At 39.3% G+C, this 17500-nt stretch overlaps 3 protein-coding genes across 4 annotated transcripts in view; 2 read left to right on the forward strand and 1 right to left on the reverse strand.

Moving 5' to 3' along the window:
* The window catches only part of LOC138006665 (protein DPCD-like), a 46238-nt gene extending 28745 nt beyond the window's left edge, over positions 1-17493 (forward strand). Inside the window, exon 7 of the mRNA XM_068853134.1 lies at positions 17370-17493. The gene's annotated coding sequence lies outside the window, so the exon portion shown is untranslated. The remainder of the gene's footprint in view (positions 1-17369) is intronic.
* LOC138006636 (zinc finger protein 709-like) overlaps positions 1271-17500 on the forward strand; it is a 63309-nt gene continuing 47079 nt past the window's right edge. Inside the window, exons 1-2 of the mRNA XM_068853086.1 lie at positions 1271-4541; positions 6039-6789. Of these exons, the coding sequence (XP_068709187.1) occupies positions 4481-4541; positions 6039-6789 (812 nt within the window). The 5' untranslated portion in view covers positions 1271-4480. The remainder of the gene's footprint in view (positions 4542-6038; positions 6790-17500) is intronic.
* Positions 12929-17500, reverse strand: part of LOC138006656 (octopamine receptor beta-2R-like) — a 13128-nt gene continuing 8556 nt past the window's right edge. Inside the window, exon 3 of one of the 2 annotated variants that reach the window (XM_068853123.1) lies at positions 12929-17500. This exon is cut by the window's right edge and continues 798 nt beyond it. In XM_068853123.1, the coding sequence (XP_068709224.1) occupies positions 17247-17500 (254 nt within the window). In that variant the 3' untranslated portion in view covers positions 12929-17246. The other variant, XM_068853122.1, reaches the window with a different exon arrangement.

The following is a 17500-nucleotide window of genomic DNA, read 5'->3' on the forward strand; positions in this document are numbered from 1 at the left end:
GATTCTCTTCATTTGTCATCAAAAGCAAGGACTCATCTTTGAAGTTACGATGGTTTTCACCTCCCTTAATAGCATGTTTACTTACACGAACCGAAATTCAAATTGATGATTAAACGTGAACTAATTATATTGGTGCCGTCGGAAGTGAAGCCGGAATGGTCGACATTTCAGGTCTTTTTTCTTTTGAACCTCTTCTTGATTAAACCCTTTGAAACCTAACATCCATCATGCAAAGGGAAAACTGTCCCTGTCTGCCTGCAAGCGTAAACTTTGACGACTCGTTCGGTGGTAACAGAAGGCTGCTGCTTTATTTTCCCCTATTTTACAAGAGGTTAATATCATCGAAGTTTTAGCAGCAACTCAGTTGCGAAGAAAGCCTGGAAAAAAAGATGTAGACTTATGCGGGGCCTCATGAAATCCTGTATTTTAAGGCATCCTAACCCAAACAAGCGAGACCTAAACCCAGCTTCTTTAAGTTTGGGCAGACATGAAATCTCGGCCTAGACGTTTGTGGTTTTGTGTAAATGGGAATGAGCTTTTATTATCTCCACAATACCGGGAAAAGTAAATATGCCTAGGTATTTAACTTTGCATCAGTGTTAACTCAGTCGTTATTGTGCTGTTTCAGACTTCAAATTCTCAACTGAATTTAAATTTGTTCTGACCCGAACTTCAGAATTTCTTTTACGAAACATTTCTTCCCCGTCTGTTGTAATTGGCCTAAAACTAGGCTATTCTTCGACGCTGGACAAAAGCTCAAAATGGCATCGACGAATAGGATTTTTAGTCGCAAATTTACACTCTAATGTTGAAATGAGGCTGTATTTGTGCTTTCTATATTTTGATTGCTTTCAACTTGAGAGGATACAGATTTATTTTGTTGTAGCTGTCTATCAAGTTGTTATAGATCAATGAAAGAAACTTCTCACAATATTAAACGGGCTTTGTGCTATTGTTTTCTCGAAACACCAGATGGCGTTATTGTTCTCGTTTGCCGATTACCACCAAGCCCGAAGTGCACTGATAAATTCCGACGATTCCCTTTCACGTCAAGCAGGATACCATTGAAGTTATTGTCCGGAAATGTCGTTCACGAAGTCGGGCTTCGATCGCTGGTTCTATTCGTCGATAAATAATTTTTTTCAATAAATCTCTCTGGATTTAGAATAGGCATTTCTCCTGAGACACATTTTGTTTGGATTCTATGATCAACATTTCTTATGAACGATCGTTTACATGAACAAGAAAAAAAAAAAAAAAACAGCGGCTCGGTAGGGACTGAACATTATTTTTTCTTTTTGCGAGATAACTTCGATCTTGTCTAGTTCCAATAAATTTACCAAAGAAGTATGATTTCGGCCTCAAATTCTTCAAAACCTCAAATCTCTTTGAATGAACATGAGTGCAGGCTGTTTGTTACCCTTCTAGCTTTTTGTCAAATTATACAATTAGAGGAAGCACAGATAATTCTAAAAATCAAATATCGTTCCATAAACTGAAACCTCAATAAAGAAAATTTGCACTTTTTTCAGCCGCACTGAGCACGAACAATGATAGCCAATGCAGGGTTATTCCCCGACTGTTCGACCCTAACTTGTGGGACAGTTTAGTGGTCGACAGATTTCGTTTAAAGAGGGTTTTGGAATGTATCTTCTCGTAAGTTTCCGAGTCTTTACAAGAATAGTTCACTAATTTAAATCCCTTTTAGCTTATTTTTCTTATGAAAGTAGTTAACAGCTAAAGTAAACAATTTAATTGCGGCTGAACTTAAGGATCCAAGCCTTTTAGTTCCGCCCTCCTTGAGTTAATAATGTGGATAATTTGCGACACGAGCCACTTGGAAGCCATGTGTCGAAACAAAGGAACTTCCTGAGCTTGACAATATTCATGTGTTGTTGTTTTTCTTCTTCGTTTCGCGAGCTCATTTTAAATCACGCCACACCGCTCATGTAAAAGGAATTCAGTTTTCTGTCTTACCCGTGGCGCTTATGTCTTGGCATAACTCCCGATTCGGCTGATTTACTGAATGTTTTTTTCAACAATGCCGTCTGTTCTCACACCTGCTAGAGAACTGGTAGTATCTCCAAACACTGCCGCAGTTTGTCCCGCAATGGTCAATTTTGCTATATCTGGCATTTTTCCTCATTTAAATCCCCAAATACAATTTCTTCTTCCATTGACGCAACATCTCGTCGTAAAGTATCTCCGAGTTAACAGTTCTTAAATCGAAAGTTGATGACGCTTTTAAGCAAGTGGTCAATTCTGAAATATGCATCAAAATTAAGCTAACTTCAGAATCTCTCCATGTGTAAGTAGGACTTATATTTGCCATTTTTTCTGCTTGCCTCAACATGGGAATTCTCACCGACAACGATCCGTGAGTCCTTCTAATTGCATACATATTTCCTACAGCACAAGATCGCGATCCGAGAACACGGCCTAAAATGCGTAAATGATTAAAATCGGTTTTTTGAATTCACGAATCTACACCCAAAATCAAGTTTTCAAATGCATTCCTAGGCACACTCATGTGAAAGTAATTTATGCGAATGTGTAAAAATGCATGTTCTTTATCATTTTAATTTCTCTATCGAGATCTAATATCTATTGAAAGGCGCAGTACGAGTCAATTTTTTTATTGAATTTCTTCTCAAAGCAACCGTATGGTGGAATTTCTCTAATTGCCTGGGTTTCAACTGACTTTTAACCCAACTTCCATTATTCGCAAGTGTCTTTGATAGAATCCTTTAGTTAACCTTGGTAATAAGTTACTCTAATCCAAAGCTCGCTGAGAGCTTAAAGGCCCCATCTATGGCGCTGTAAGAAAAAAAATCCAAACTTCACATTTGTTTCGATTTTTTTCTAAAAAAGAAAAGTTTTCTTTTGTTTAACCACTGAATGAATAGAAAGTAAATCATCTTGAAAGAACTGGTTGATGCAGAAAATCACTGTGCTGTTTGATTTACGTTTTATGATATTTTGACAAGAATTATCCATGCCTTCGCAGGGTCGAACTTAGAGCAGGTTGCCGTCTCGATCTTGACGTGTTCATCTGGACGACTCAGTAGGAATAAGAGCTGAAATGGTCACAAAATTCTGGCTTAATGTACCGTGTCCCTTGTTTTGTTTATATTATTTAAATGACTGACCGAGACAAAATATTACTCATTTCGTTCGATGGTCCATTCGTCTTTGTTCATGGGAGCAGGGTGGTGGTTTTGCACCTGTTCTTCCCTGCACGTGCCCTGGCCAAACGAACAAGTGCTAAAGGCGAATATGACGGGTGGCGTTGCTAAGGGCACAACTCCAGCAATGGCGAAAATCAAACAAAGGCATGTTCTTACAAGTAATTAGCTCATACGAACAAAGTGTCTATCTTATTTGACTTGTGAAATCGTTCGCACTAACTTTGAGCGCGGCGCGCTCGGCACCACGAAATCAAACATATTGCTCAAAAGATCGGTCACGTGTAATTCGAGATGTGTGTTTTCGAAATGAAAACGGCTGGTGAAGTTTAAAGGAATATAATCCATGATAGCTTCGATTTCTTGGCCGGCCAGTGACAAAGGCAGTTCATCTATTGTATGAATAATTGACAAGGCATGGCCTCGTGACAAATAACATACCTCCATATAATATCAAATTAAAATTTCATAGCACGGGGCACAAAAGAACATCGCTTGGATCTAAGAGCGAACAACTTAAAACTCTTTTCAGAGGTGTTAAGCGCACGTTTCTGTAAAAAACAAGTAACTTTGCCGCCAGCAGAGGAATTAATACCGCGCTGCCAGATTCGCGCGCGAGATTCATGCGCCTGCCTTGCGCAATTCGCGCCCTTCTCCTTGCGTCAAATTCTAATCGGTAGAATTGTTCTCGCGCAGTTGTGGTAATGCTAAAGTTATTTAGCACCGCGAGCCGTGATTGGCCGGGACACCCGCGCCACTAGCAGCGAACAAGTCTCGCAAGTGTTCAACAAACTACTCTATCATGCATGCGCAATGAACTATACCACTCCACATTGGCTAACAGCGGCCCATTGTCGAGTAGAATTTGCCTTTTGGCCATTTTCTAGCTTTACGCAACCTGCAAAGCATTGAATTCCTGATAGGGTCGGGGCGGGTCTTAAATAAATTAATAGCCAGCCATTCGAATGACGGAGGACGGTTTGTTGTTTTCGGTGGCAGATATTATGTTATCCTTTTGTCTTGATACGATCAAGGGGCATTCAGTCCTGCTCCGTGTATGAAAGTTTGCTTTGGGCTGGCAAGTGGGGAATTGTTTACGCCGCACCGCTGTAAAATCGTCCCTACACCTGGCCTGTCGGCTCAGTAGCTATATTAAGCCGCGCAATATTCAGACTTCAGTCTATTCAAGGCAAAAGTGGTGATCGATCGAGGACCCATCATTCCCCAAGCTTCAACCTTGCTTTCGGACTGCAATTCATTCAGCTGTTAGTCTGCCATCTCAACCGCATTGAAGAATGCCCCGCTCATTTCTGATCAAGAAAAAAGAATACAAGAAGAACAACGTAACGTACTTTGGTAAGTTGGGTTTTTTTCGTACAAACATTGCGTACGACTTGGCAAAAACTTTTTCCCCTCTTTTTATTTCATTGGACGGGAGTGCTGTCTGTGATGTTTGAAGGTAGCTAAGCAAACTTTTCTTAAAACCAGAATTTAAAGTTCGAAAAGGGCAGAGATCTTCATAGTACAAAAGCGATTAAAATCGTCTTTTAATTGGTCATTTCACGGCATGGAGAGTGACTCCTTAGTAGTCGTAACTAGTTTTGACTTTGAGCTGTCATCTAAAAAATTTCTCAATTCACTAAATCTCAAACGAGTCAGTATCGACTCCAAAAAAAACCGAGCCGAACAAAAATGCCTTAGATAATTATCCAGCTTTTATCAAAGTTGTTTTTCCTTTGTTGAGGGATTTAAATACAAGCGAACATCGCTACCTGTAAACTACCAGAAAGGTCTTTTAAAAAGCATCAATGCCAAATCACTGACAACAATTGTACAAATGTGGCCCCGAATGAATTTATTTAACCAAAGGGATTAAATTTTCGGATTATTCGAGTTTCGCCAAAACGTCTTGTGCGTTATACATATCTTTGAAAAACAGGATCCCTAAGGAAGTTAGACTTTTAGTGCTGTTTTGCGATTACCAGCTTGCTCCTTGCTTGCTATAAATCATTAATTCGTGGTGTACAAATAACTACGACTATGAGATTTTTCTTTCACCGTTAATGGTGTTGAAATAAATCAACGACAGCGTTTTTCGCACAAAAGTAATTCTGTTTCATTGGTTAAGATTATTCTGTGTGCAATTTTGCGGCTGCGCTGTTTTTTGTTTTTGCTAAATTTAACTGTATTACAATACATAGTTCAGCTAACCGGATGAGCTTTGTTCGCTCATGTTGTTCGCCAATTTTACACTTTCAGATCGTCCTTGCAATAGTCACTGTAAACAAATAGGTCGGCTTCTTTACTTTTTAGAAAGAGTATCTTTCCTAAAATTAACGAGCGCGCATGTTGCCCGCCCTAATTTCTAATCTTCATTTGGAAATGGCTCTGAACGCTCAAAAACCCCATTAAGATTTTCATTTTATCATCCGTAATTTAACAGGCTTGTTAATGAGATATTTAGGTTTATACAATTTAGCCGAGAAAAACAGATTCAACCGACAAAAATGTAATTAACCCTGTTTGTATATCGTCAGAGAGGTGCTAAAACAAGCAAAGGCTGTTTACAGTAAGCAAGAATTAGTTTGAAAATCCGAATTAATCTCACTGTTGCTTCCACTCGGCATTACAAACGTTTTGGCTGCGTTGCCAACTACAAGCACACTGCCAGCCTCAATACTTTGCGTATGAATAATGATGAAATAGATTACCCCGCATTAAAGGCATGTTGTTTGTTGCGGTTTTCTTAAAGAATGCCGCAAAGCCCAATCTCTCTTCTTTCCTCAGGGTGCGAATTACGTATTTGCCTTGAGGAGATCCATGCATTGAAATTGTCATTTTATGTAATTGCAGATCATACGGAAGACACTCCACCGACAGTTGCTTCTTCACAAGCCGAGCTGTATCGATTGGCTTCGCCATTTGTCCAGCCTCTAGTTATTGCCCACAGCCAACCGCTTGTCATCTCAGCAAGCAGGGAAGTGAACGGTCAAAATGACTTTCACAAAGAGACAGAAAAGAAGGTAAACGGGTGGAGCAGAGAAGATTGCAGTCACGAGACAGAGCGACTGGCAGATTTTCCGTCAATAAAAGAAGACAAAGATTCGGATACCAATGGAAGCGATAAGCCATACACTTGCCAACACTGCAGTAAGGTGTTTACACGCTCGTGGAATTTCCAACGGCATATTCTTATCCACACTGGTCAGAAGCCATACAAATGTCAAAAATGTCCCAAAGCTTTCGCCCTGGCCGCACATCTAAAAATCCACAACCGTATTCACACGGGAGAGAAGCCCTATACTTGCAACATCTGCTGCCGTGGATTTGCACAGCTCACTAACTTGCAGCGCCATATTTTGACGCATACTGGGGAGAAGCCTCACAAGTGCCAATACTGCCCCAAAGCGTTCGTGAGCTCCAGTGATCTGCGAAGGCACGTTCGCATTCACACCGGTGAACGACCTTACAAGTGTAAGCAGTGCTCCAAGGCGTTCACCACCTCTGGAAATTTGCAGTCACACATTCTCACGCACACGGGGGAGAAACCTTACAAATGCAACATCTGCAATTGGAAATTCATCAGTTCCAGCAACTTACGCACGCACATTCGTATTCACCATGCATACTACCTTGAGAAATCGAATACCGCGCCGCACCATCGGCCGGAACAGCAAAACGGAAAGGGCGGCGGACGGCTTCCTGCTGACCCTGTGGCAGAGCAAATGAGGGAAAACATGCCTTTTAAGAACCTCATAGAATCGCAAAGAGAGCAAGTATTTTATTGACTGTATCTCGTTGCGTAAACTATTCTTTACTGAAACAAGTTTCCGTTGGCATAATTCAGACCCTTTGCGAAAGACGTAGGCCTTCTGGTTGGTGTCATTCACAACGTACTTCTTAATGACAATTAAAGTTGAGAAATAAGCGAGAACCAGAAATAAATGACTTTGTATTTGCCAAGTTGTGACAAGACTTTAAAAAATTATTCTTCATTAAACAGAGCTGATATATCTATATAAAAACATTGTATTTATGTAAAACAATATAGAAAAGTAACTTTTGATATTCAAAGAAAGTTAGTGAGATATTATTACTAGTACACCAATTAATTAAGTTGGTTAAGAAAATGAAAAAGTTGAATACAAGCATAGTCGGATTTATTTTACAAGAATAGATTATATTGTTATTTATAGACCGTTTACTAAAGACAATAATTTAAAGAATTCTCAAGTTTTTACCGAAGAACAAGATTTTCCTTTAGAAGACTCAATTGTAGGGAGTTGGGAATCACGGGACAGGTGGTTTTAGGTACATGCATTTTGTATGCTAAACTGCGAACTTGCGAGACAATTGTCCTGAAACAATTATGAAACTAACAGAATTTAAGCTGAGAAATGTCGTAATAAATTATCACAAATGCCTTTGCTCATTTTAATATTTCCGTGTATAGAGGGCTGTAAGAACTGGGAGCAGGAATCCGAACGAGAAACGACCTGGCGAAGAAACTGTTAAGCACAGTGAGTAACAAAAGTGGTACGATTTGAAAGTAAGATTTCCGTGTAATCGTTCGAATTGTATTAAAAACTAAAAAGCGGGCGTCGTTATCTTTTTTTGTCATATTTTGTCTCCGCGGAATCATTTCGTTAAGTATGGATCCCAAGCGTGTCACCCGCGCTGTCTGAAATCAAGAGTATGAGCTTTTAAATATTATTGATTGTCAACATAAAAAAAAAAAACAAAAAAGTAAGAATCACATGGTCCGACTTAAGCCGTTTTCTTCGAACTGATCAATAAATCAAGGCACGCTAATTTTGTTTTTTTACGCTAGACTTTCATGGCCCTATATTTTATCCTACAAAACCTTTTCTTTTATTTTGAATGCAACACTCGTCAAATGTTGGCGTCCAAAAACAGCTCTTTCAACAAGGAAAAAGAGCTTCAGCCCACATAATATAGCATAGGATTTGCGCAAAACCTTCGCCGAAGATTTTGCGCAAATCACACATGACATCGTCGGACGAAGTTATATTTCAATTTCTGGGGGAACTCTTTTTTGCACGCTGACGTTTAAAACTCAAAGTGGACTCTTTCCTTTCTCGTAGCATCCTAATACCATGCGATTGACATATTCTAAAAGCTAGCCAGCTTTACTGCTGCAAAGCAAGAGCACCTGGCCACAAGATCGAGTCACATGTTGACAATGCTCGTTATCCAGCAACCTGCCTCAGTAATAAGGAAAAGCTCGCCAGCACGCCAAAACACCAGATATAGTTTCAGTAATTTAATTCGACCTGGAAGAGCGAGGCCGGGCATCAGGGCATTAACATGCACAGGAAAAGTGTTAACGGATTGTGCATGGAGTGTTGATTTACCGAGGCGATTTGCCTCCTTTTTGCTTAGAGTATTCTCTGTGTTTGAAGAGAACGTACCCACATTTGCATGTGAATTTGTTACATGGTGGGCACATTTTCAAGTGATGAATCGAAGCAGTGCTCGTCTGAGACATTCACACAATGAGGAGCGTTGGAAAACGTGCTTTTAAACCTTTACCGAGCATAGACACTCAGCGTGTAATTTTACAAAGGACAAGCATGAGATCTTAAAAATGAAGTACAGTTGAGCAAACAACCGTTATTTATTCACAGTGGAATTAAAATCTTGCAGCCTAGGAATCAACCTCTCAAATTAGAAAAATTTATCATTCTAGAAAGACACATTGAACAGGAAGCATCCAGTTGGCAGTGCTACAAGGCGTTGTGAAGTTCAGTTCTCTTAACATTATACAGGAGAATTAGTTGAAGAAGCATTTTTTGCTTAAGTATAGTTGATGACGTGAGAGGATTCGAAATTAAAATTGACAAGTTACGTTACATAAAGAGATCGATAAACCAACAAACAATTTCCCGTTTTGGCAACGGTTCCTCCAAACACTTAAATGATGTGTTGCGTACATTTTATTCTTCTAGAAATGGATTAAAAATTAACGAAAAGGTTTTCAGCTGTCAACGGCGTCACACAAAACATCCTCAAAAACGGCCAATTTTTTTCCTGACAGAAGACTGTTAGTGTATTTCAGTTCCAGTGTATGGTTGGTTTTTACTAAAGCTATGAAATCCAAGCGCGGTAGAATTGAATTGCCCGTCTCATCTTTGTAAAGGGTTCTTCATTTTCCTTCGGTAAAAGGCCAGCTGCAAAAAGAGGAGATGATCATTTAGAAATTCAACAAAGTCAACTTTGCTTATATACGGAGTAGCTATTGGGTTTTTTTTTTATTTTAGATTGACTAGCAAACCATTTTAGTTCCATAATTTTGCCTGTAACGCACCAAAAAGAGTAATCTTTTTTTGCGAGAATCGCTCATAATCTAATTAACCAACTCAAAATGGCAGCTCCATGCGCAAAGCTTTTCGTTTTTGGCTCATGTACAGCAAGCTACTTATTGCTATTTTCTTGATGGACAATATTTCAAACAGAAATGGCGAATAGTTCAACAGAGAGACAAACAGTAACCGTAATTTTCAAGACTTTGTTTAGTATACTCTTTGCCGAAACATTGACAGGAATGAGAAGGAAACGGCGTATATTTCAATATTTATTCTCTGACAATTTCCAAAACATAATTGTTGGCCATTTCGATTCCCTCTCGCTGAACGATTTTGGAGAGTGATACGATGTTCGTGTTTGCGGCTAACGACAACTGGCATACTTCTGCTTTTCATACAAGCGTAAAAATTCCCTTGTTATATGATTATACGACAGCTTTAGCTAATAACTGAGTTAAACAAGTTTCGTCAATATTTTGGCAAAACGCGTCAAATTTCGGACCTACATTTGACCCAAATGTTGGTTTAAGTATCTCTTTGTTTGTCTGTGGTAAGGTACGATCGCAAACGACGGTTAAGTTAAACATGTTTGACTTAATAAAATTAACAAAATATGTAATATGGAAAATTAAAACTCAAGTATCGACGCAGGGAAAGATAAACATTATTTAGCCGACAAGAGATGGGAAAAACATATTCTCTTTAAAGGAAACTTAATTAAAACTTTATTCAAATAAAAGCCGGATAAACTAAATGCTACCAAACATTTTGGGCTTTCATTTTTTTGTCGGTTGATAAATTTGGTGTGCCAACTATTGATTTTGGTGACTCTGTTTCCATGACAGCAAGAGTTCTACTGCTATTTATAAAATAATTAGGATAGTACGCGCACTCTCGTGGGTTTAGATGAGAGTATGGAAACACGGGTGTGACATCACACGAATTTTGATTGGTTATGTGTTGTAAGACGCGCGTTTTGATTGGCTGGTAGGAAATATGAGCATGTATCAAGAAAATCTGTTTCAATCAAGAAGTAAAAAATCCAGCATTTTCCTTCATTTGTCGAATTATCGTTGGGAAATATTTTATAAAAGCAATAGAGGACTTTCTTCGACTGCGTCTCGGGTTTGCGTAACTGTCTCGAATTCTCCCAACTCCCCCTCGTGTTTAGATGAGGCTATGGAAACACCGAAAACGTTCTCTATTGCTTAAAAATTTTTATAAGTTTTCAAGATTTTCATTTTTAGGATAACACGAATGACTATAATTTCAGCTTAACGGGCGTTTCGACAGACTTTGGATTTCTTTCCCGATCTAGCGCAAAAGCGTTTGGCTGATTACTTAGGTTAATTTATAAAATGAAATGGATGATTATATGGTTCGACTTTCCATTTCATTAATTATTTATTGTCTCACAACAAATCTGATGTTATTACTGCTTTATTCGATTTCTATGTACTAGGTTTATTCCATTAGCACGCGATTGAAAACTGAAGCGCATAATCCTAAAAAAATATAGGATGCCCAGCTTGCGTGGTTTTGGTGCGGCCGTGCAACCAAGAGATACGCCTACGTTAAAAATACCGCCTACGTTAAAAAGAAAACGCCTTTTCCGTTGCATGACTTCTTAAGAGCCAGGTGTATTCTCATATTATTATACCTTTGGTAATTCAATGACCGTAAAATACTTTAAGTGTTTCATTGTTTCTAAAGTTTAAATCGATGAAGCTTCATCCTTTTGACAAAAAAAAAACCGTGTAAGAAGCAGGACGCGATAAATAGGTAAAACGGGACAAAAATTCAAATAACAAAACTTAAGCTTAATTTTGTTCAAATGGAATCTTCACATTTTGTGAAACCAGAAAATTAAAACCCTTCGCTTTCATCCTTGGCTTTGTTGTTGGGGGGAAGAATCCTATAGAATTCCAAGTAATTTTTGTTATAGGAATTGTATTAGCAATTGTTACGGGACAATAGATCACCAGTGAAAATTGACAGTGCTACATTCTGTGATCCATTCAGCTGTTACCGGTATTCGTGGGAACTTGGGAGAGTCGTTGGATTTTTAAACTATCCCGGCAGATGACAGTTTTGGATTCAGCCCGTACTCTGAGAACGTCCCCTGAGAAATTTCAGATCCCTGTGTATCATTGTTCAGATTCTAAGATTGGTCGATAATTTTATCGACAACGAAGGTTTTTAAAGTGTGTTTAATTACAGGTATCAAGACAGCACGCCATATGCATCGGTTTGTAATTTCTATTTCTGCTTCAGGAGGTTTTTCTACAGGCGGTCATTTCGGTTTTCCCTCTTCACGAAAAACAACGCGCGATCGATTTGCACAGGACCAACTATGATTTCTACAACCCTTTTATATCCTTGTATTTGATGGAAATAAATTTAGTGAGCCATCCTCTTCCACAGGTCTCGATTCTTTTCCCTCACTGGGTGTTTCATTAGAATGCCGCAACGAAATGAAGACTACGGAGTCCGGCTCTTTGGACATTTGAGGCCAGTTTCAAACGTCGCGTTACTGGCGTGTCGAACTTAAATGAATTTCTCCCGGCAGTGGCACGACCATAGCACGAGAGTGGTTTCAAACGTCGAACTTAATTCATGCGCGTCAATTCAAAATCAAAGCCAGAACCGATTAAAAAACAAACCTTCCATCCACCGGTTTCACATACAGGACAGCTGCTTAAAGGAAGGTCGGGGAAAGTTTTAAACGCCAGAATGCAACGACAACTGATACAACGGTCCAGGTTATATCATTCTATTGCAAGGAGAAGATCATCACTTCTCAGTGTGTTCATTCATTGTTCTTCTGGTTTCCTTCCACGAAACTCAGCAGGTTGCTGTGGCACGATCGCGCCGGCGTCTGCAGAGAAACGTTGGCTGGTGGAATACCGTTTTGAACACGTACAGTGAGAGCAGACTCAACAGAACTTTTCTCTCAACTTGAATTTTCCGGGAGGGAGAAAGAGTACGGAAAAACAGCCGTTTCCATGGTAATGGTCCGTACTGTAAAATCCCGGCTGAAAACCAGCCAGTCAGAGTGATCCATTTAGCTTGAGAAGGCCGGACGATGGTGACGTGGGAATAATCGGTAAAAATTCGACTGCTCCTTTTCAGGGGTCGAACATACGACCTCCCACGAAATGGATTATCGCGAAAATGTTCCATTTCGACAATGTAGGGCGGGACAATAGGCCATTTCCGAGTTCATGTCTGCCTCCTCTTCAAAGCGATTTTAGTTCTACTTTACGAATGAATGGAAACTAAATGTCGTAAGAAAAACTTCGCACTTAGCTATAGACTCGCTTTGAAGAGGGGGCAGACATGAACTCGGAAATGGCCTATTTAGCTGGTTTAATGGCTAAGTACCAACGAGTCTCGTATAGCTCGGTGGCAGAGCATCCGAACTAGTAATCGAAAGGTCCGACTCATGCAAAGCAGCATTCGGATTGTTTCCGAGTATTCCCGTGTCACCTTCGAAAAATGAATCTCTTCAATTACATACCGTATTCATAAATGGCGGCCAAGAAATTATTCATCTTTTTCCTTTGTGCTAATCATCCTCACTAGCCTCACTTTGGAGCAAAAATTCTTCTAAATTTTGTTCGTGCGAACGAGGCTAGTGAGGATAACTAGTATAAGGACATAGGGGATATTACATGGCCACGCGGAGATACGAAATTTCTCTTCGAGTGTTGAAAATATTCAACACGGGAAGCGGCGGAAATTTCGTATCTCCAAGCGGCCATGTAATAATCTGTTTATTATATAAACACCCATGAAATACTAACTCATTTCACGAAAGGCATCGAGAGGCGCGATACTTATATGTAACCGTAGCAACAGTGATCTTTTCACGTTTGAAGATAACATGTTATCTTCACGTGTGAAGATATCACGTTTTCGCGCGAAAGCTCACTTGGTATATACGTATTTCATTGGTGGTTAGAGCGGTTTTCAATTGAGTGTCGAAAGTAATTAGCGAATTGCTTTGGTTTTTCATTACTTCACTCATTGATTGGTTTAAAGTTCTCGCGCCACTTTTTCAACCAATCAGATGTGAAACCAAAACCAATCGTGGCTCGCGCGTGCACATTTTCCCGCGCTTTGTGTCGGCTACGTGGAATTACTTCGAGTTTTAAATGGTTTACTGGATTATCTCCGTCCTTTTTGATTGGCCAAAGTAATTACTTTGGTTTTGATTTTACGACACTCAACTGAAACTCGCTCTATAATATAAAAAAAAATACTTACTTAGCCGCCATTTATGAATGCGGTCAATGGGCCATTTCCGAGTTGCTGTTTGTCTCGGTTTCGAAGTGAGTCTTGGTGCTCAACTATTGTAAGGGAAATGAGTTTGGTTTGCATATGAATACCCAACCATTACCATTTGAATGGTTGCGGACCAGGACTCGCTTTGAAGCTGAGGCATGCAGCAACTCGGAAATGGCTCAAAATAGCTTAAAATTTCAGCGTGTGAATGCAGCTTATTATATATGCAAAACGTGAGTTTAAAAAGCCGAAAGCCCAAAACTCCCGTGATACATATTAATTGTGAGGCGTGCGTTCTTAAACTAGTGAGTCTTTGACATCATTTTCTTCTCGATCCAGCTCTCTCAAGATCTTAAAGTTCGCAATGGTGGACCATTAAATAAATAAATTCCAGTTAAAATGAACAGATGTCTTTTTGAAATCAAGGCTTAAAACTTTGGTCGCTTGGTGTTTAGTTAACAAAGTTTTGAAATCCAAAGAAAAATAAGAATTGATTTTTTGGTCACAGGGGATCTTTAAAACGTAGCCCAATGGACGAAGCATGACCTCCGCTCAGGATGTCGAAAACCAATAGCAGTCCGGCCTTCTCAGGACTTCTTTGATATGGCTTCTGTGTTCAGACTATAGAGCGTTTTCACATGACGTCACGGCGACCATGTTGGTGTTCCAAAACAAAGAAATGGCAGCCATGATGGTGTACCGAACTAATCCTCCGGGAATTGAACTCCATTTTTATGCAAATACTTTCTTTTGTTTCATGCACAGTAATCCAATATGGCTGCTGGTAACGTGAGTGAAAACGCTTTATATATTTGCTATTTAAGATAGGCTTCCCTTTAAGCCAGTCAAACCCCAGTTTCCCTTTTTACACCAAATAGGCATAAATTAAACTTGAGTGAAAACTTAGAGACGTGCGCGATACTTTGAATGACCAGGTCTGAGAAAATGATTACTCCTGCAAAGTGCATGGGTTACTATAGTTGTTCGCTCAAAGTGAGTTGGCTTAGCTGTCTGAGCATCGGACTTCCGTGCGGGACAGTCGTGAGTTCAACTCCCGCCGGACCAACACTCAGGGTCTTAAAATAACTGAGGAGAAAGGGCTGCCTTTGTAATTACATCCGCAAATGGTTAGACTTTCAAGTCTTCTCAGATAAGGGCTATAAACCGTAGGCCTTGTCTCACAACCCTTCTTCTTAAATTTTGTGGAAAGTTAAAGATGCCAAACACAATTCGAAAAGAGCAAGACATGGAGACGGTTTCCATCGTTGAGGTCTGGTGAGATCAAGGGCCACAAGTTCATTAGCCTTTGCCTATTAAGTGCTACCCTCGAGAAATTAAAGACTTCATCATCAACATCATATCTTTACTTAACTACGGTATCACATTCATTATAAGATTAAAGGTGTCTTCCAGTGAGTCGTGAACACAGAAAAACATCACTAAAAAGAGCTATTTATCTATGACTGAAAGCTACTTACAATGTCACTTGTTATTATTTACCTATTTATTTACTTACTATTTACAATATCACTTAAAAACTAACTAAACTAAAGAAGCTAGTTTCTTATAAGTATAGTAGTTATTGATAAATGTGGCTACTACTGGTAATTACTAAGTTATACGATTTGAAGTAATCGAGGCTTTCCTCTGCAGGGAAATTATTCCATACGACAGCTTCCCTGTAGTGAAGGTCATGCTTTGCAATTTCTTGTTTAGGTCTGGGAATTTACGGGTTGATAGAGGAAATCCTAAAGTCACGGGAGTGAATATTAGAAACTTACTTACTCTTAACGTCGATATCGAGCGTTTCTAAAGTCCCGTGCAAACTGACGCAACAACTCCGAGAGTTGTTGGTTCTGCAGATATTGGATGGTGCTGGAAGTGGTGTTCAAACGGACGCAACAGCTCCCAACAGTGTAAGGACGTGCAGTGTATTATGGGTAGGATACGACCCATAAGAACTTGTAAACTTACAAAATTGGGCTGCCATCTTGTTTTCAACATGTCAGTGCGTTGCAGTCTCCATGAAGACCATATGTATTGAGCGTGTGTGGCCTCAGCAATGTTGGGAGAGCTGTCCAAACGGATCCAGCATTCTTGCACTACGCCTCGGCGATCACGGAACAAAAGAATTGTTGGGAGTTGTTGGTTCAAAAGTTTGACCAGTTTCAAACTTCGTGCAACAACCGGTCTGCCATGCAACAGGGTGTGCAAACGGGACGCAACATGTAACACCTAACAATGTTGAGAGTTGTTAAACCTATAGAATGTTCAGAGTTCCCTTTTTCTTTTTTCCTATTTCAAGTTATTGCAGTGAATTTTCCTCGGCTATCTGTGGGTTAAAAATATTGAGGATTATCATAAATTTAAGTGTAAACTTCGTTCTCTCTTTGTGGGGAACATATCTCTTAATGATTCTGCCTTTGTTTCTAACAAAGATTCGAGTAATTTTAAATATTTTTAGTAGTTTTAGGTTATATATTGAGGACTTTAGTTTTAACTCGAATGTATTTTAATTAGTTAGATTTATGTTTATTGCTGGTCCACATCAGCTTTATGCTGCCATAATTTGACCTGCGTTAACAAATAAAGGATGTATGTATGGTAGTGGCCAACGCGAAAGTCTTAGCTGCTTTGCGCACTACTCACACTTCCCTACAATTTTAAGTAACTAAGGAGAAAAAGCTTCCTTTTTAATTCATCTTCAACATATTAAGACTTTCAACTCTTCTCTGACAAGGACTATAAGCTGTAGGTCCCGTCTCATAGCATTTGTTACTAAATAATTCTGTGGGACTTAAAGAACCCACACACTCTTGTGTTAGTTGTTGTGGTCTAAACCTTTCAGTGTAAGTGTAAAATTCCAGCAGCTCCACTTCAGCTGTATAGATACTAATACATATTAACCTTCTTCAATAAATAAACAAGAAAACAAACAAACATGATTAAAGGTGTCATGAACGGAAGGTCTCAAAAAGATATCTTGAATTAGGGAGCGCTGATGCAATTTTTCTCGTACATTATCCGGCCTCAGAGAATGATTGTCTAAGCCGACTTATCTCGTCATCAAAACTTGCTCTGGAGTTGACAGTGGTTCAAAGACACATATTTTCTTCTCGGCTTTGCAAGTTCACCAGGCGGGAACACCATGACCATTAATGTAGGCTGTTGGTAAGAAATACATTTTGTCTCCACGAGTCGGTAACAAAGTCGGGCGTGCATACTAAGATGATTAATGTATCCCGGCAACATTTCAGTATTAAACGTGTATTAGGTGCTGTCGAGTTTGACCACATAAGCTTGTGACTTTGATAAAACGTTATAAATTTCATTATTTGTATTGACTCCTTTAACAAAACGTTACCTTGTTACGAGTAAAGCATTCAATTAAAAGCTACTTCATGAAGTTCGCATCCTAGACAATCATTTTCATGTTAATCATGAACCTTTACCTAACTATATCATCCGTTGCGTTTCTCTTAATTTTTACTAAGGGAAGAATAATGTCATTGTTGCATCTTCTTTCTTTGCACATTCTCTTTGTTATTTCTCTCTTGATATCCTTCTTTAGAAACGCATAAATCAATGGATTTATGGCCGAATTCAGAAGCACAAGAAGACGTGATGCCATGACTGTTCCGGGGGAAATGCAACAACGCAATTTAAAATAACGACAAAGATGTCTATAGCCAGAAAGGATCC

This window comes from Montipora foliosa, chromosome 6 (genome assembly GCF_036669935.1).
Source record: "Montipora foliosa isolate CH-2021 chromosome 6, ASM3666993v2, whole genome shotgun sequence".
NCBI classification, from domain to species: Eukaryota; Metazoa; Cnidaria; class Anthozoa; order Scleractinia; family Acroporidae; genus Montipora; species Montipora foliosa.